The 20232-nt window shown below is 38.2% G+C and overlaps 1 protein-coding gene across 2 annotated transcripts; it reads left to right on the top strand.

Annotated features, from left to right (window-relative positions):
* The first annotated feature begins 7970 nt into the window (after positions 1-7970).
* On the top strand, positions 7971-15167 carry LOC103707081 (plasma membrane ATPase). Of its 2 annotated transcripts, XM_008791436.4 has the most exons (16): positions 7971-8191; positions 9566-9685; positions 9777-10013; positions 10121-10882; positions 10983-11105; positions 11210-11314; positions 11402-11546; positions 11636-11800; positions 11890-12128; positions 12215-12247; positions 12374-12455; positions 12571-12731; positions 12969-13142; positions 13952-14134; positions 14285-14466; positions 14688-15167. In XM_008791436.4, exons 1-16 carry the CDS (start codon positions 8135-8137, stop codon positions 14782-14784), a joined length of 2865 nt encoding a protein of 954 aa, XP_008789658.1. In that variant the 5' UTR covers positions 7971-8134; the 3' UTR covers positions 14785-15167. The 2 variants fall into 2 exon arrangements, with proteins under 2 accessions (XP_008789658.1, XP_038984008.1); XM_039128080.1 differs by lacking the exon at positions 7971-8191 and having other exon boundaries at positions 9582-9684; positions 9775-10013.
* Positions 15168-20232: the final 5065 nt, after the last annotated feature.

Here is a 20232-nt window from a genome sequence, read left to right as displayed (position 1 = left end):
ATGTGATTGGTTCGACATCTTAATTTCTCTACCGACAGAACAACTTTGCATGCTCATGTCTCTTGTTCTGGCCTTTCTTAAAGTCAGGTTCGGTTTTCATGAGTGGTCCAGATAGGGTTCCATAGAGGCTAGGGGTGGGTGGGTTTTTTTTGAGACAATTTTGTTCAACAGGTACTAAATAAGAAGCCAACTCCTCCATTCATTTGGTCTGCCCTGAAGAAAAGCAGCATATGCGCACCCAAAAATCTCGCTTAATCTAACACCAAGACACTGATCAGCATCTGTCCTAAAAGCACTTCAACCCAAATGTGAATTCCTTATGAATTAAAGAAGTAGTCCTTCAATAGAAATGATTAGCTTAGCATCTCTTTCTATCTTCTGTTCAGGTTTACATTCTTGTCTCCCCGCCTCCTGGCCTTTGTTTTAGTGGAAGGGAGTCTTGAAGAGATGAATATCTTACTTGGTTTAGGAGATGGGGAGTTTTTGTGTCATCTTGTACGAACAATAGCCTCCACCACTCACTTTAGGTCGCAAGTGGAAAGCATATTTCGTATAGTGGTTTCGATATCATGAAAATATTATGCCCTTGGAATAAGACAAGGCATGCAAATGGCTTCTTTTGTGGCAGGCATCTCCCATATTCTATGCGACCATGGCATGTCTGGAAAGTGGAGTTGTCACACTGGCCCATCTTTATATAAATTACAGAAATATTTCAACTCGTTTCTTCACTTAAATTGGGTTGAATTCCAGCAATTCTCATATTTATTAAGTGCCTCCACATGAACAAACTTGGGAACCGATGTGAAGCTCCAAATTGTGTTTGGAATCTCATTTAATAAAAGGTGCTTGTCGCACGTAAGCTTCAGGTCCCCTAAATAACCATCAAACAATGAAATTATGCGTAAACCCTTCACCTTTGACGACGTAGTTCGTGCTTCAGAAATCTCAGACAACTAGCCTTTGTTGGGTTTCATCAAATTCCTAATTTAATATGTTAACATGCAATAATTAGCATTGTCATAAATGCTGCGAATGAAAGTCTGATTAGGCTTTTTAAGTTATTTAAGGCCTTGCATGCAAAAGTGCACAAGTAATCATCCCATAAAAAAAATCAAATGAGAAAAAAAAGGCCAATCATAGTGGTATCAAATACTCCGATCCTTTGATGACACCAAAAAAGAGGAACTAGCAATCAGCTCCATAATTTAGCTTATCTAAGGAAATGTCAAGTACTATACTTCCTCAATTTCTTATCGCTAATTCAAGTTGAATTTGTTTTGTGACCGGAATCGGAAAGAATTGGAATAGGAATCGGAATGGTCATATTTTCCAATACAATTAGTTCGTGGCTATAATTCGAATTGAATACTAGAAGAGAGTGGGTATTGAATTTTGGGAGATTTGGGCATTCTCATTTTTTTCTGAAATCGAAATGGAAATCAGAATGGTCATATTAAGTGATGTGATTGGTTCATGACTAGAATCAAAATCGGATTTGGAATGAAATTTGAATAAAAGAGGAGTGTCAGGATTGGATTTTGGGAGGTCAGGGCATTCTCACTTTCTTCTACAATCGGAATGGAAATACAACTTTCTTCAATCAAATAGCTAGAATGAGAGTCACTCATTTTTATTTCCATTTGAGCCTAACTCTCCTAACCAAACATGCCCTCAATATAAGTTATTCGGAGGGTGGGGTGTCTTTAATGTGGAATGTCATCAGAGGCATCTTAACATGTGGCGTTTAGTGATTTCAAATGCAAGTATTATAAAAAAAATCCCTTCACTGGGACTCGGGAGTCAGGTACCTAAAATCATGCTTTGTTTGCTGGACTTTTTTATGGTAAAGGAGGCGGCAGGCATGCCTTTTGTTAGGCCATTAATTTCCGATGATAAGGGAGAAAGATGATGGCAACAATCTCGACAAATTTAATTTAGATTGTTTGTACTTGTCAGTGACATGACATAAATGTAAATTGCAAGCAAGATTTTTAAACTAAATGCCTATAAATTCTAAAGATGGGTGTTTTTTCGGGTAGTTAAAAATGGATATTTTTTAAGATTTATTTGGTTGGGATATGCCGGATTATGGGGGTGTTATGACGGTTCCTATAATTATTTATCTAAAAAATAATTATGAGAAAAAGTCAATTTTACCATGTTTGGTTGGTAGAAAAATTACTTTAAAAAATAACATAGAAAAAAATTACTATATTTAGCTGGTGATAATCTTATATGTAAATTGCAAAATTTCCACCAACGCACTTGAACACTGAGTAATAGCATTTTTTCCTTATTCCGTTTGTTAGTCACCATTTATATAAACATTATCAATGTTAGCTATTTTGAATATTAAAATATATTCACATAAAAAACTTAATTATTTATTAATAACTAATATTTATTATAAATATATTAATATATTAAAATATATTAGTACTTCTAAATATTATTAATCAATATATTAGTATATTCATAATATATATTAAAATAATGTATATTATATAATTAATACTGATTACATAAAATATTTAATACAATATTAATATAATATAAGTAAAGGTATTTTAGTTAAAAAATGATAATTTCATATTGCCTCTGGGAAATGCAATATGGGAAAGTAAATACCACCTCCCAGTGGTTTTTGTTTTACCTTTTTTTTCCGAAAAATAGATATAGGATCCATCATTTTTTTACCATCTCTCTCACCGATTTTTCATGCAAAATATAGTAATCTCATATAAAATTGATTTTTTCATGCCAGCTTACCTCCGATTAAACGAATTCTTAGTATCCAATTGTTCCGACTTGAAGGAAAACCCACATAGTTCTTGGGACATACCATGGACATTGACTAAAGATGAAAATCGAGTAATATAATCATCCAATGATGAAGTGCTAGATACCTCTAAGAGAATCTAACAACCAAAAATTTGGATAAGTAAATTGAAGGATGGATAACGCAAAGAATCACTCCAGTTTATTTTGGCGTAGTTATGCTTAGACAATTTCTAAGTCTATATCTTGAACCATGTTTTTTTTTTTTAGTAAAACAGTCGCTCACGTTAATCTAACGTAAGTGCAACCAACAGAGTCAAGATATAATACGTGGTATAAAGATGGGGGTACAATCTTATACCATATCCATAAGACCTTTTCGAAATGATGGACAACAAAGGAAGCAACTCAATCAGCCGCTCTATTTATCTTGCGGTACACATGAACAACCTGAAATGAGTTACAGTCTCTCATCATCCAGCGTATATCGCTAAGAAGAGAATGGTCGTCTACATGTCGCTCAGCATGCTGAATCCAATCAATCACCGTAGCGGAATCTCCTTTCAGGATGATTTCATCAGCCTCTAGGACGTTCCTCGCATGGATGATGCCTTCTCATGCCACCTTAAGCTCTACTCCTATGTCGTGAACCAATTTTTTATTATAATGTAGATAAAGTATATTTGTTTATCACACCCCCACATCATTTAGGCCCAGCTCACGTGATCTCTTTTTTTTTTCACCTTCCTGCAGAAATAGAGACCCGCAGCTTCCTCACACTTTCCGCTCCCCCCTCTGGTCTCTCTCCCTCCCTTTCAGATCCCACGTGCGTCGCCAAAATTTTCGCAAAAGATTCTACGACTATGGATAAAATAATACATACCATAGTTGCTATTACTAATCCCCAAAGTAGAAGTATTTAGACAATTCTATTTAAATATTAGTATGATTTGATTAAGTTATTACGGTTCAAATTACAAAATGTTCTTTGGATCACCATGGATATTTAAAAGGTAGACATAATAACACCTCCATAAAGGTTTTCATCTAAATTTTCGTCGCATACAAGGTTTCAGAAAGGTTTTTCTTTTTTCCATACGAGCGGTGCACCACAGAGATAAATCCAAGACGAGCTCGTGATTTTTTTTTTTCTTTTTTGCAAGGGCCGTGACCTTGACGCTCGAACCTTGGCCCATTTTTGAATGACTCCCTTCCCTGAATATTTGTTAGGATTGTCTCCGAAGATGCTTGTGGCTCATCGACACCTGTACCGATACACCTACCATCACAACCGGTTTCGGTGTGAATACCTGGAAATTCCTCTTGATTGACCGTTGAAAAGTCTTTGCGCTGGCTATCCCCGTACGTACGACCTAGTACGTGACAGGACAAAACTTGATCGAATTTTCCACCTAAATTTATTTATTTATTTTGACAGATGTCACTGTCGGTTCTTTGACCTCTAAAAAAAAAAAAAACTGAATTCAAAATGAACATAAAACAAATACTTACATATTTATATTTATTTTATTTAATAAATATAGATACATATAAAAAATTACAAAAGTTAATCGGATGTAAAAATTTATATTCATATTTATTTTAAATAAATATAAATATAAAATATGAATATAAATATAGTTATAAATCGAATAATTAAACTTTATGACTATGAAATTAAGATATTACTAGATAGATTATAGATCAAGTTAATAGTATGTCAATGTCATTATTTATTTTTTTAAAAAAATCATATTTATTGTATAAAATTAAATAAATTTACAAATAAATTTGAATATATATGTACGGATCGAATAGTTGTTTATTTATATTTATATCTACTTTTATTTGATTGTATACTTAAATTTTTATTCTATCTATATAAATTTGGATAAAAAATAAATTTAGTTGGATATTATTAGATCCATCTATTTCAGATTTTTCGGAGCAACGGAGGCAGGAAGGGTAGAGTATAATAAGCTCGCCGCGAGTGACCGCACACCAGCGGCATGGATCCCGAGATAAGGTCACTGCTTGATTCGTGAACATCAGCCGGATGGTTCTACTCGACACGTGTCCAAAGAAGGACCGCGGGTGGATGGAGGGCCTTTAACCCTGTTGAGCATAGGGCTCAAAATAGCGTTCAACGGCGGCAACTCGGACCATTAAAATTTACGGGTATTTATTTCGTGGTCCCCCCCATTGACCGCTGCTAAATGAAACTCGCTGCTGACCAAAAGATATTTCCGATTCATATAATATTCTATTTGTAACTTGCGATCATAAGATCGTATCTTTAAGGTGAAAATAAGAATACCTTTATCGAGGGGAATTCATTTTTTCCATGGAACGTCAAGTAATTTATTTTTGTCATATAGAAAATAAAAAAAAAATACTTGGTATCTGATGGTAGATAATTTTATAGAATTATCGTATGCATCATGGTTGATTCCTTTAGATGACTGTGTAGCAAGCTCCATCAGTAGAAAATAAGAGCAGAACTAAAACGATATATCAAATGTTGATAAAGGGTGATATTTGGATCCAGGCAATTCATTCTTTCGCGTGGAGCATTCCCATTTAAGTAATTCATTTTTTTCCACCCAATACGGAAAAGAAAAAAAAGTTTCTTGATACCTGATGGTAAATAATTCCACAAAAACACCGTGTGCACCATGTTGATTTCTTTAGATGACTGTGCAGTAAGCTCCATCAAGAGAGCAGAACTAAGAGGACAAATCAAATGTTGATAAAAAGTAAAACATGGAATAGCAAAGTTAGTAGGTATATATTGTTATAATGAACCATGTTTTTTTTTTAAAAGGTACGCATACATGATCCTAGCCAAGCCACGCTTGCTACAAACAATGAGCTAAAGAGGTGACCAAGTGTAGCGCTAGCACCAACAAAGCAACACAATCAAGAGCTGACTCAACACTAATTGAAATTATTTGCATAAATACCTCACTATCCATGACATCAATTGCTCATGCCCAACTAGATGAAATTGTGACAAGATTAAGCAAAACAAACTTCACAAATATTCAAAATATTGTCTTTATATATTGACAAGATAAGAATATTATTTGTCTTCCATCTGTCAATTACCCCATCCTACAAAAAAGAAATAAGCTTATTCCTTTTTATTTTTAGATGGAAATGATATTAACGGGCTTAGTTTGTAGCTTTTTCTTCATAATACTTTATCAGAGATATTAACAATTTGACCCCTCTCATCAAACATCACACTTCATTACATTCTTTACCAACATGATACTTGTGCAAACTTATTATTGCACAGCACACTTAAGATAATGTTTATGTACTCACCTAATATGGAACGGTATACACTTAATATAACATGGTACATACTTAATATGGTAGGGTACAAAGTAAATTTACCAAAATACATACTTAATATAATACAATTAATATAGCACAATACATAATTAATATACAGTTAATATGACATAGTACACAGTTAAAATCTCAATGATACCCCTTATTAGTTTCGACACCGAGTCACTGGCGATTAGAATAGTGATATCTTGCACTTTATGCATCCTGTATCTGATCTATACCACTGGGTTATGTGGCCACAGCTTGATATTAGATCTCTAGAATTAGTTTATGAAAATAATAATAAATTTTCAAAGAGATATATGTACTATTCAAAAATTGATTTATTTTCAGTGGGCTAGTGCAGCTCATTATTGTTTCTCCATTTTTCAGATCCTGAATCATAATTGTTTGGGACTTCGAGGAGTGCGCTAGATCTGTCAAAGATATTTGCAATTATTGAAGTTCTAGTTTAAATTACCTAGACTAGTTAGGTTAGAACATTTTATTTGATTTGAATAAATAATAATTAGTCAGCATATTTTAACTTATGTCACTTGGGAACAATTGATTATGAGAATGATTTATTTTAAATAAGATTATATTATGATCTGTAGGCTTGCATGCTTGCTATGATCTGCAATGCAAGAATGCAGCATCTGTTACGCCCTAGATTTGAGGTGTGGGACTCGATATTATTGGTACCTTGCTATCGTTATTGTCATTGTTGCTATACAACTACTGCCATCATCACTGTCTCTACTACCATCGCTGCTATCATAGTCGTGGATATCATACGGCTAATGCCCCTACTTCCATAGCCCCTTCTCCCTTCAGGTACGAAAGTGTTTTTGCAAATCTAAAGATGGATTATGTTCAACTCATGTTGTATCATTGCTGCTGATACTTTGCTCCGAAGTATATGGTATGGAATGTAATAAAAATGATGTTGGCCGTGCCTATCAGCTTCCCTTAAAGAAAGACCATGACTATCAGATTCAAGATCTAGTTACCAAAAAAATAAAAGGAGAAAACGGAACGTCATACTCTCTACCGTCGTTGTCAAGATTTGAAGCACAAAAACTTACTTTATTAGTAAAATTAACTTTTAATTACGCGGCCTCTAGCCGAGCCTCGACCGAAACTAGATTTGGCAAAAGAAAATTGGATGACAAGTCGAAATTAAAATCGACGGCGGTGATTGACTCCGGTATTCCCATATATGTCGGCTCGGGTTATGTTAAGAAAAAAAATCTCGCGAGAGATTCTTTCTATTCAGTCCATCTCCCGGGCTCCTCCGGCTCCACATATGATAAAGATCATTTCGTTTTTAGAACAGACAGACTCACATCACGTGCTCCAGCCAACCATTAAATCGATGCTAGGGAGGGTTCGTGGGAAGAGTGTAAATAAAAGGTCATATAAAACATTATCAAGCTGGGAAAAAAAAGAGAAAGTGAGGGTGTTATTATAAAAAAAATAGGGATTATAAATAAATAAAAATGTCGGATTGCCCGCGATTCGGCGGACCTACGGCCTTTTTTAGCCACTGCCAATGTCAGTGGGCCCCGCTTTAAGGACCAATAATGACCTGCCACTTTCGCAGGATGGACCCGAAGACGGCGCGTTAGTGGTTTTTATTTTTCGTTTTTAAGAGTCCGCACGAGAGATTGTATGCGGATGGATTCATTGACTCGCGTCCGGACGGTGGGAATGGATCGGGGTGCACCGAGTGAGGGAGGCGGGAGCGCACCGACACGTCAGCCCGTGAGCCATAATTGGCCGGTGGGGTCCGCAAGTTTGGGAGGGGTATAAAAGGAAGGGGAGGGGGGAGTGGTATAAAAGGGAGGGGGGAGGCGCCTGGTTCTCGTAAGCTTGACGGCCCGTGACTCTCTCTTTCCTTTGCTGGGCTCCTCCCGATAACTTCGAGAGTGGAGGAGGGGAGAGATTGTGCCCTTGGCTTCCGGGGTTTCTTTCTCTCAGCAGCCGAGCGTGGTGCGCGGCCACTAAGAAAATGGGTGGAGGGACGGCGATCAGTCTAGAGGAGATCAAGAACGAGACTGTTGATCTGGTGAGCGGTGTCTCCCGATCATCTATTTTTTGTTTTTCTCCCTCTTTTTGTCTAGTTTTTCTGCAATTTTTTTCGTATTATTCGTACTAGATCTAACTTCATTATTTCGTTTGTTTTTTGTATCATTCCTTTGATCATGGTTGAGGTGGAGGCGTAGCACCAAGATCTGGATATTTACCTGAATAATTTTTCTAGAGTTTTCTGTTTTTATTTGAGGAAATAGGTGTCCTTTCGCTGCTGCGATTGATTTTTTAGTATTTTCCAGGTTCATGTCCATTTTCTGCTATATTTTTTCTTTTTTTTTCTGGGATATTTTCGTCGTCAGAGCTTTCAGAACGAATGGAGCTAAGATTATGGTTGGATTTCCTTTATCTTTACTTCCAGTAATGGAGGCGTCTCAGCTTCCCTTTGCCGCCAAGGAATCGAGGAGTCGAAGGGAGGAAAGGATCGCAATGAGATTTTTTTTCCCGTTCTTTTTTTCTTTTCTTTCCTCTAATTTTTTTTGTTAACTTAAATACGTGAGAGATCGTCAACGCTCTTATTTTTTCAAAAAAAAAGCTAAAAATCAAAAAATAGAAATCCGTCGTCTCCTGTGTTATTTTCCCTTTTGTCGTTTCGAAATTGCGAGTACTTCCGCCGTGTACTCCTCCGTCCGGCCGTTTCCCCCTTTCCCCTTCCTCGTTTGTGCTGCCAAACTTAGGGCTCCACAAAAAAAAGTGATAACCATGAACAAATAAATTCTTACAGAAATCGTTTTTTAGTTGGGAAAGTAGATTCATCTGATCTGTTTGATGCCCATCGAACGGCTGCGGTTGTGCAGACCCGTCTGTGGGGATGAAATTGTTCTATTTTGGACGGCGGCTGTGAGTTCTTTCCTTCGCTGTCCTCTCGTGTCCGGTGTTCTGCCAATGGCGTCCATGGAATCGATGCTCGGTTTTGGCCATTTTTTTGACTCTGTCAGCGAAAAAGATCGGTTATTTGCCAAAAGCAAAACCTTTTTCCCGTTGATTCACGGGATGATTAACGCGAGAATCTGGAAGATATTCACGATAAGTGGCAGTTTTTTTGTCCTTTTTACGTTTTTAGCATCCTTTATGCTGGTCGAAGGTGTAAAACAACGGCCGTTATGTGAGATTTTTTCCTGTTCGATGTTATTAAAAATATTTTATTCCATGAGTAGAGATGCAGTAGCACATTTTTGGGGTTATTTCCCGAGTTGACGGCTAATAAACTGCTATGATTTTTATTAAAAAAAGTCAGAGTCATAATAGGAAGGGAAGGCAGCAATATGAAAAATAAAGGCCGCTAAATGGTTCTGGGAGGAAGCGTTCGTGATCGCTGACTTGATGATGCTGTGGTTTTGTGTTGCTTCAGGAAAAAATTCCGATCGAGGAGGTCTTCCAGCAGCTGAAATGCACCAGGGAAGGACTCACATCGGACGAAGGAGCCCACCGGCTCCAGATCTTCGGGCCCAACAAGCTAGAAGAAAAAAAGGTGACTCTTTGAAGACCGCATTCTGTTCTAGTTACTGCCATCTTCTTTCTTGAGCATTGTACTAAACGATGATCTTGTTTTTATCCAACAGGAGAGCAAGGTTCTCAAATTTCTGGGTTTCATGTGGAACCCCCTGTCCTGGGTGATGGAAGCGGCTGCCATCATGGCCATTGCCTTGGCTAACGGCGGAGGTAAGCCCCCGGACTGGCAAGACTTCGTCGGCATCGTCGTCCTGCTTGTCATCAACTCCACCATCAGTTTCATAGAAGAAAACAACGCCGGCAATGCCGCAGCAGCCTTGATGGCCGGTCTCGCTCCAAAGACTAAGGTGCGAAGATTTTAGAGCTTCACAATTATATTTTTGTTTTCTAGTTGTTATCATGTTGTTGATGGTATATGATGGTAACTAGTATTTGCATAATTTGGCAAGCGCAGGTGCTCAGAGATGGCCGCTGGAGCGAGGAGGAGGCAGCGATTCTCGTGCCTGGAGATATAATCAGCATCAAACTCGGTGACATCGTGCCTGCTGATGCAAGACTTCTCGAGGGAGATCCGTTGAAGATCGACCAGTCTGCCTTGACCGGAGAATCCCTCCCTGTCACCAGGAACCCAGGGGATGAGGTGTTCTCCGGCTCAACCTGCAAGCAGGGCGAGATCGAGGCTGTGGTCATAGCCACCGGTGTCCATACCTTCTTCGGGAAGGCAGCCCACCTCGTGGACAGCACGAACCAAGTCGGGCATTTCCAGAAGGTCCTCACGGCCATCGGTAACTTCTGCATCTGCTCCATTGCTGTGGGGATGATCGTCGAGATAATTGTCATGTACCCGATCCAGCATCGGATATACAGAAGTGGAATCGACAATCTGTTGGTCCTCTTGATCGGCGGTATACCCATTGCTATGCCAACCGTCCTATCGGTGACCATGGCTATTGGATCCCACCGACTGTCGGAGCAAGGAGCAATCACCAAGAGAATGACTGCAATAGAGGAGATGGCCGGCATGGATGTCCTCTGCAGCGATAAAACTGGGACTCTGACCCTCAACAAGCTGAGCGTTGACAAGAACCTTATCGAAATTTTTGCGAAAGGCGTGGACAAGGATCATGTGGTCCTATTGGCAGCGAGGGCATCGAGGACGGAAAATCAGGATGCTATTGATGCTGCCATGGTTGGGATGCTTGCAGACCCAAAGGAGGTATAGATAATTTCATAAAAAAACTATCTTGCTATGTGGATGATAACTTTTTCGTATTTATTATTGCTTATAACCGTTTTTTTCATATTTTATTATTCAGGCAAGAGCTGGTATCAGGGAAGTACACTTCCTCCCCTTCAACCCTGTTGACAAGAGAACTGCTCTTACTTACATTGATGCCAACGGCAACTGGCATCGCGCGAGTAAAGGTGCTCCAGAGCAGGTATATTGTTTTACTTGTCTTCGATTGTCTTTTGTTTGAAATGGATGGTACTATCCTAATGCCGATCCTTTCTTGTTTATATCGTTTAATTTGCACTGGAATAGATTCTGAACCTTTGCAACTGCAAGGAAGATGTCAGAAAAAAGGTTCATTCTGTGATTGACAAGTTTGCCGAGCGTGGGCTTCGATCGCTAGGTGTTGCGAGACAGGTTTGCCTTTAAATCTACTGTAGCTGTGTTCTAGTTGTAATGATGCACTGCTTGTTCCTCACAACCTTTGTTTTACTTGTGCCACAGGAAGTTCCTGAGAAGACCAAGGAGAGCCCAGGGAGGCCATGGCAATTTGTTGGTTTGTTGTCTCTGTTTGATCCCCCAAGGCATGACAGTGCAGAAACCATCCGTAGGGCTCTGAATCTTGGTGTGAACGTAAAGATGATTACTGGTATATCTGCTCTTTTACATTTTCCCATCCATGAATTACCACATCCTTTGATTCAACATCTTATTTTGGTATATATGTGTCCTATCCAGGGGATCAGCTAGCTATTGCTAAGGAGACCGGCCGAAGGCTTGGAATGGGTACAAACATGTATCCTTCTTCTTCACTGCTTGGCCAGCACAAAGATGAATCAATTGCTGGACTTCCTGTAGATGAGTTGATTGAGAAGGCTGATGGATTTGCAGGAGTATTTCCAGGTAGGCTTGATCTCTATAGTATCGGACAACCAAATTTACTCCATATACTTGATTGTAATGACCGATTTTTTCCCCTCCTCATGAGACAGAGCACAAATATGAAATTGTTAAGAAGTTGCAAGAGAGAAAGCACATCTGTGGAATGACTGGAGATGGAGTGAACGATGCCCCTGCTTTAAAGAAGGCTGATATTGGAATTGCTGTCGCTGATGCCACAGATGCCGCTAGAAGTGCTTCCGACATCGTCCTTACTGAGCCTGGGCTTAGTGTCATCATCAGTGCTGTTCTAACCAGCAGAGCCATTTTCCAGAGGATGAAGAACTACACGGTAAGTAATATGGTCCCGTATGAAGTTCCTTTGCTTTATAAATTTTCCAACATTTTTCTAAGCCTTCTCTTCTTGTTTTGATGCAGATATATGCTGTTTCTATTACCATCCGTATCGTTGTAAGTATTAGACTGGAAAAGGATTTTTTGAATTAAACATCTGATTCAAGCCTTGTAGAACATTCATGTTTACCTTTTCCTCCTGATTATGGGGCTTGATATCTTAGTTGCTTCTAATCTATGTAGCTCGGCTTTTTGCTTATTGCACTGATATGGAAGTTTGACTTTTCGCCCTTCATGGTTTTGATTATTGCCATCCTAAATGATGGTGAGTTTGGCTAAAAGGAACAAATGGATTCATTCTGTTTCTGTTGCGTATTTTCCATTCTTTAACCGACTCTAAGACCTTTTTTCTTTTTATCTTGGAATTTGGTAAACTTCAGGTACCATTATGACAATCTCAAAAGATCGAGTCAAGGCATCTCCACTGCCTGACAGTTGGAAGCTGAGGGAGATTTTTACAACTGGCATTGTGCTTGGCACCTACTTGGCAGTGATGACTGTTATCTTCTTTTGGGCAATGAAGGATACAGATTTCTTCTCAGTGAGTATTCTTTGTTACCATTTTGTGCATCAGAAATGGTGAAGAGAAGCATATTCCAGCTACTTATTATATCTGTTATTAGTGATTCATCATGCCATCATTCCGCTATCAATATAATTTGATAGACCATTTAGTGTTACAAGTTTGCTAGGTAGCAGTCTGATTTTAGACTCTTAATCAAGGTAGATGGTGTAGAATTGAGTGAGACTTAACATGTATCTTGTCAACACATTGCAGGATAAATTTCAAGTTAGATCATTGAGGAACAGTGAAGATGAAATGATGGCTGCTTTATACCTGCAAGTTAGTATTGTTAGTCAGGCTCTTATATTTGTTACTCGATCACGCAGCTGGTTCTTTGTTGAACGCCCTGGGCTTCTCTTAGTCACTGCTTTTATTGTTGCTCAGCTTGTAAGATTCTTCCTCCAATAACTATTTTTCTTAAAGCATCACTTCTTGTTTCTTTTATGAGATGCTACTATTGATCTATCCAGACCGTCCAACTGATGGGACGGAACTTCAGTATCTCTTATAATAAAATATGGATAAGGCCAGATAGTTCACTTATTTGATATTTGTAACACTAGCTCTTTATTGTCTGTTTTTAGGAGTTTTACCAGGAATCCTGATAGGCGATCTAATGCAAAACCATTTCTATACTCTTGATGTCAATATGCAGATTTTTTAGCACTTGATTTCTGACATTTTTTGCTTGACAAAAAGTTTCAACTTTAGGATCCCATAGGCCTCAATTGTCCCATTTCTACCACCTGAAATGGAACCTGGGCTGGATCATGTCCTCTCTGGGCATTATAAGCGCACTAACTTTCTGTTGTTTTGTTATCTGTTGAAGTACTTGATTCAATAACTAAGAACATGCTTTGCTGTTTTTCCTGCTCTGAGTCCATTAGCAATTGGAGTAGTGTTATAATTGTCAAAATATAGTGCACTTACACGTGGATGGGTGCAAAAAAGAACCCTACACCTATTATTTTGTTATTCTCTAATACTCAACTTTGTCTCTACTTTTTGGATGTCTAATAACCTTGGTTGTTGTTCTGCCTGCTTGAGCACATTCAGGATTTCTTATGTTGTAATTTATCTACAAAAAGTGCGCCATTGAATGGAGGGGGAAAACCCTGAAAGTATCATTTGTTGTGTTTTACATTCTGCTATCTTAATTATTCGTCGGCGTTTAGCGTAACATTTGCATTTGGCAGGTTGCTACTCTTATAGCTGTCTATGCTGACTGGGGTTTCGCACGAATTAAAGGCATAGGCTGGGGATGGGCTGGAGTTATCTGGCTTTACAGTGTTGTTTTCTTCTTCCCTCTTGACCTTTTCAAATTTGCCATCCGCTACATTCTAAGTGGTAAAGCTTGGGATAACTTGCTTGAGAAGAAGGTATACACATTCTTATTTCCGCGTCAACCTATGTTTAAGATCATTCCATAGTGAATCCATTCCATTTGCTTCAGCTGATTAGCTTGCCTGCATCACCTTTCTTTCTTGCTGCTGAGCTTCTTTTCATCTTCTTTGCTCGTTAAATTTCAGACTGCCTTCACCAGCAAGAAGGATTATGGTAGAGAAGAAAGGGAGGCCCAGTGGGCTATGGCACAGAGGACTCTGCATGGACTTCAGCCCCCTGAAACAACCAACCTGTTCAATGACAAAAATAGCTACAGAGAACTTTCAGAGATTGCTGAGCAGGCTAAAAGGCGAGCGGAGGTCGCAAGGTATGTGGTCCTGCAATCTATTGTAAAAATTCCTACTCAACACCAATTTTGCTTTCAAAACTAACAGAAATTTTGAAGAACTCCAGAGATTATTAGCTATACAGCAGCATGTTAAGATTTTTCGCAGACACTTATCTAGTGATGAGTGAAACCTTCGTGCAATTTATATTGATGAAATAACTGACTGTAAATTTCTCTTTGCAATTCATGATCATTTACAGGCTCCGTGAGCTGCACACTCTGAAAGGCCATGTAGAATCAGTTGTTAAGCTCAAAGGTCTTGACATTGAAACCATCCAGCAGCATTACACTGTATAATCTCCAGAAATGAGGACACAACGGACCTTCAGGGGAAGCCCATGAAGGGAGCCTTCTCTTTTTTTTACCTTAATATATTCTATTCCTGCAATATGCCTTGATCCTGTAGTCAGTTTCCTTGTTTCTTTCTCTTAAGAGCTGTGGTGACAGCCTATCTGTTAGTACCTGTGCATGTAGATGACCCTAATGCAAACGTGCTGTTCTCTGCTTCAAAAGCTTGTATTCTTTCCCAATAACTGCCGCCAAACAATGAGCTTCTAAACAAAACTGATCTTTTTGATGCTATCTGATGCGGCCATTTCAGAATCTGAGCTGCACCTTTGGATTTTACTTTGGTCCTTGTGACATCTATCACAAAAGTATTATATAATTAACATTATCTACAGTTATCTACAGTTACTGGTGGAAGTTATAGATATATGCTGCTTTTGTGTTTAAAAAGTCTAAGATGGTTGCGTGGGTTTTGAGGGGCCATCCTGAGAATGTAAAGGAGGACCTTTTGCACCCAAAGACTCGAACTAGTGAAAATTGTTTCTTGAACGCTATTATTGAATTGGCACTGAGAGTAAATAATCAACTTTGCTGTTATTCCTGCATTACAAAGCCTCAGTCTGTAGTGTTGTTTCCTAAATACTGTCCCACGTAGCTCTGTGTGTGTGTGTGTGTTTGTGTGTGAGAGAGAGATTTTGATGGTAAACTTTGCTAATCAGACTGAGCAATGTTTTTGTTCTGGGTATCTCTTGATTTGAAGGTAACAAAACGGACAGATTGATATAGAGATGGATCACATTTGTGGCTAATGATGTCATCTCAAGTGGGATGCAAAGTTTTGATCTATGTAAGCTGCTGTGGACTTGTGGCTCCATGAGGCCAGTGACCCAACGGGCCACCTACATGACTGATCGGTGCTTTCTAAAATGACCCAAGACTAGTAAATCCTCTTCTTGCTGCTTTCGTCTTGTGACGTATGATCCGTTTTTTGGTAGTAGGCGATTCACCAAGGCAAAAGTCTAAGCTGAGGTTCTGGTTAGTGCAACTATGATCCTATAATAGCATCCCTTTACTTCTAGCATCTCCCCCTACTTGGGACAGCAAAGAGAGAGAAAAAGGAGAAAGCGCATCCGCTCATGTTGTCAAATGATTGTTATTTGAAAAAAATTCTGGAGATCCTAGTAATTCTCTGTGGCTGTGACTTTTGGGCCCTTCAGCAATCTAAACTTCTATTTTGTTTCCTCGCCTCTAGGCACCTACCAATGTTGGATAGTGATTTTGGGTATTGAACATTTCGTTCAAAGATAAGAAACATGGTTTTTAAAGTGGATTGTCTTGTCTGGATTTATGGAAGTTGGACTTCCTTTCCTTTTTGGTTACAATGGAGGAGGCACACCTGAAACTATGACCAAGAGAGAAGAAAGACTGTAAGCATCAGCTGTTGGAGCCTGACCAAGGGAGGAAGGAATAGGATCATTCCTGTTAATAGCAAATAGTCGCTCGCCCTCGAGAGCTCTTGCAGCCAGCCAGTCTGCAGCCTGTTTGCCTTCACAATACACAAGAGAACTGCCCTTGGACTCGTGGAGAGATGGGAGAGTCCCCCTTCTAACCAAACCTGAGAAGCTTGGAACTTGAAAATAGCCAAGCTAAGGTCCTTCCAAGTACCCTCCAACTCAGCAAAGTGCATAGAACATGGGAGAAGCCTTTTTACCACCAGCCAGAAGGAGACGGTCCTGATCATCCTGAATAATGAAGGTTGCACCTGCTACATGTTATCTTTTGATCTTTTTGACTGTATCCGTATCTATGATACATCTGTTTTAGCAAAAAAAAAAAAAAAAACTGAACCTGCTACATTATCTTTGAAGAAACCATCAAAATTCACCTTCAACACTCCAAGATGAAGGTGCTAAAATTGCTCCCCTTTGAGGACATATTTCAAGTCATAAGCTGGAATACCTTGGAATTATTTAAAATTCACATAATAGCCTCTACTTCTTCCTTCGTGGATTGATACTTTGGATTGCTCTCCTCGAATAAATTATTTTAGATTTGTTAAATGATGCAAAACTTTATGATTTATTTATGAATCATCCAAGAAGCATTAGTGGATTGCAAATTTGAAGGCATATCTATTATTGTTGTTGGTAGTATTTAACACTATTTGAATGGTTGTTGCCTTTTCCATGCTTTTCATGTTTTCTTTCCTATTTCTTTCTAATTTATTTGATTTTTCTCAGAAAAATAAGAAGAAATGCAAACCTTCTGGCTTAATATTCGCATATTTTCTGAATTTTGAAACTCAACATTAAGCCCAAAATTTCCGTGACTTTCTAAGGTCTTTTTTGGAAGCAACTCTTAGAGGGTTCTTAATCGTATTGCAGCATAATTTTAACACATACATATTAGTCGAAACTAGCTGATAAAATAGAATAAGCACTGACTCAAAACAAATAAGGACGAAGGAGTACAACATACTATATATTTTTTTTCTCCATTTTCTTGTCTTTACACCATATGCCACACGACAAATTGTTCCCTACAAAGAAAACAGTCGATTGGTTCTCCTCTCTGGTTCGCATTTCCAGCATGACACCAAGTGCTCTCTTCACAAGGGAAGAAAAAGTTGCCTCCTAAAAGAGTTGACCTTATACTCGGCCTGATAAAAAAGAAACACATTGCCTTCTGGCTTGTCTTGAGATGAATGCTCCCAGGAGGCATCTAAATTAATCTTTCGCATGCTCTCTCTTTCAAGATAAGAACACCATCTTCCATAGTCATTGTCCTCTTCTTTACAGGATAAAATATTGTATGTTAGTTTAGAAACCTTGCAGCAGTAGAAGGATATCAAAATATATCTGGCAAATTAAATGATCAGGGTGGCTCCAAAAGTGACCGCATGGAAACTTTTCGCCCTCATCATACCCATCTAACAGAATTAACAAAAAAAAAAAAAAAAAAGAAAGAGAGAGGTGCTACGAAGCTTCCCAGGAAGCAAAAATATTTTTTGTCCATTTTCCATGATTTTTTTTTCCTAAGACAGCATCTGTCATGATTGCTTGAGTGCTGATCGACACAATTAGGCTCACAAATCAATTTATTGGATCTTAATCTTTGAATTAACATTTTGCAGTAATAAGATACATATCTAGTGTAATTAAGATCCTGAAATGTTACGGTATTTGCTTTTACGGTGTATGCGTGGAGCATGGTTTATGCCTCTATGATATCTGGTTTGATCTAATATAGAGGGCACGTAAACTTATATATGCAATTTTTATGAATGCACAGATGCATATGTTAAAAATATAATTTTTTTAAAATATATTCATGGTAAATATAAATAAGTTGTAGTATCAAAAATAAAATCTTTTTAAATATAAACTTCTTTTACTATCAAATTTTTTATTGGTTTAGCATTTTTGATAAATGAAAATATAAACTTGAAAATTAAGTTTACCAGAGTATATTCTTGATAGACTATCTGTATATGAATTGTTAATTACGGCATCCAAACTCCCTTATTTATATATCCTATCTAAGCTTACATGTTAGAGATTCCATAATATCATAGTCTATGCAATTGGCTTATATTAACTTTTGAATATCGATACATAGACATGTGAAAAGGTACTATTGCAAGTTTAACACAAATTTTATTTTATTATAAGGAAATACCATCATCATCTACGTCTATCTAATGATTTTTTTTAATAAAAAAAACAAAAAAATGGAATCTTGAGTTGGCTTAAAAAGTAATTTGGTAACTCTAGCTCCACCGGATGGGACAAGCAGCAAAACGAGCACATATTTTTCCATGCAAGTAAGGACTTAATCCTTGTCCTTGGAATTAGTACGGATATGACGTGATTGCACTGAATATATTAAAAATTATGGCGAGCCTCCATGTTGCCGGCCACCCTAGAGTTATGGAAGAACATGATCTTGGGGTAGCTGCCCTTTATTTTAACAGGTATCATGGGAAGCATGTCCATGGCGATGCACGCGGAGGCACCACGGGCATGGGTTCCAAACAAGCTTAGCTAATTGGGACATCACATCAATGAACCCCATGTGCACCCTTCTCGCTAGCCTCCAAACTCAATCAATGTACTTGAATTCCATATTATAGCTGGTTTTGGAACCTGAAACTATTACTTTGGATTTGAGAGTTGAGACTTGATGGTTATGATTATGGTGTGGTTATTGACTCTTAGGGATCCCATACTCTGGTGTGGAACTAGAAACTTGCTTTAGAATGCATTTAGATCTATGAGAATTAATATTTTTTGTGCAGCTCAATCTAAAGATTGAAAACTATTTGCAGGATCAGCTGGCTAAATCTGAATTAACCTTCTAATTTAATGATGTTAGGGAAGATTGAGTGATTGTACACTTGCTCATCCATAGTTCTATACATGAGCTTTAATCGCATGACTAGCAAGATAAATTTTTCCTAATTTCTTCTTGTTCCAATATATTTCATTCAATAAGTCAGCCGCTATATATAGCATAAAAGCCTAGCTTGCAAATCGAGGGATAGGTTTTCCGACTCTAATGCAGGTCTCAAGCATTTTAATGTTTATGTATCATGACTGGGACGCTAAGAATCTTACTGTTTTAACTATTCTTCGATGTTTGGTATAACAGATCTAAGATCGCTCGATGATTGTCCACCATTATGATAATTAGAGACAAGTAATAACAAAAGATTCTCTTCTTCAGTAATAAGATTCTTGTTGCGCGTGCTAATTTGTAGCAGATTATTTCTTCTATTATTTTGTTCAAAAATATGTCCTATTGTAATTTAACAATTCAATAATTGTGATGGATGTATCACAGGCTAACTACAAAAACCAAATTGTAATGCTCAAAAAGAAAAAAAAATAGAAGATGCAAGTAGACAACGAGAAAATTAAATGAATTGCACACAGGTTAGGTGAATAAGACATGCACTTGATCCTGATATTTTCGATAGCTATATGACCATGGAGTTTACCAGGTGGATTAAACCCAAATTTTGCCAGCAATCATTGACTCCCTCTTCTTTGCCATCTTGTGGACGGGAGGACAGAGTTATTAGCTCATCAATTTTCTCAACAACACTGATCCCTCCCACCCACATCAAAGAGGAAAATAAGATTGAAAAATTTGTCAAACATCATCGTCTAAAAGACCCCTCGATCCAAACTCGAGAAGCTTTGCACGTCGTGCATCTCATTTCATTTTTTTGAGCAAATTTCTCCTTTTTCTTCGAGCAAAACCTTGCGAAGAAAACCTTTAATTCATCTAAGAGGGGCTTGGGTTGATATGATGGAAGGAGAGGAGATTAGATTGACCATTGAGGGAGACTTTGGGATCTTAATGGGGGAGAGGGTACATGGTTGGGTTGGACACATGACTCATGTGATGGCATTTATAGTGGGCTGGGCGTGATGTTCCCTGGAGCACATGGGA

This window comes from Phoenix dactylifera, chromosome 7 (genome assembly GCF_009389715.1).
Source record: "Phoenix dactylifera cultivar Barhee BC4 chromosome 7, palm_55x_up_171113_PBpolish2nd_filt_p, whole genome shotgun sequence".
NCBI classification, from domain to species: domain Eukaryota; kingdom Viridiplantae; phylum Streptophyta; class Magnoliopsida; order Arecales; family Arecaceae; genus Phoenix; species Phoenix dactylifera.
This window is presented reverse-complemented; position numbering and strand designations above follow the sequence as displayed.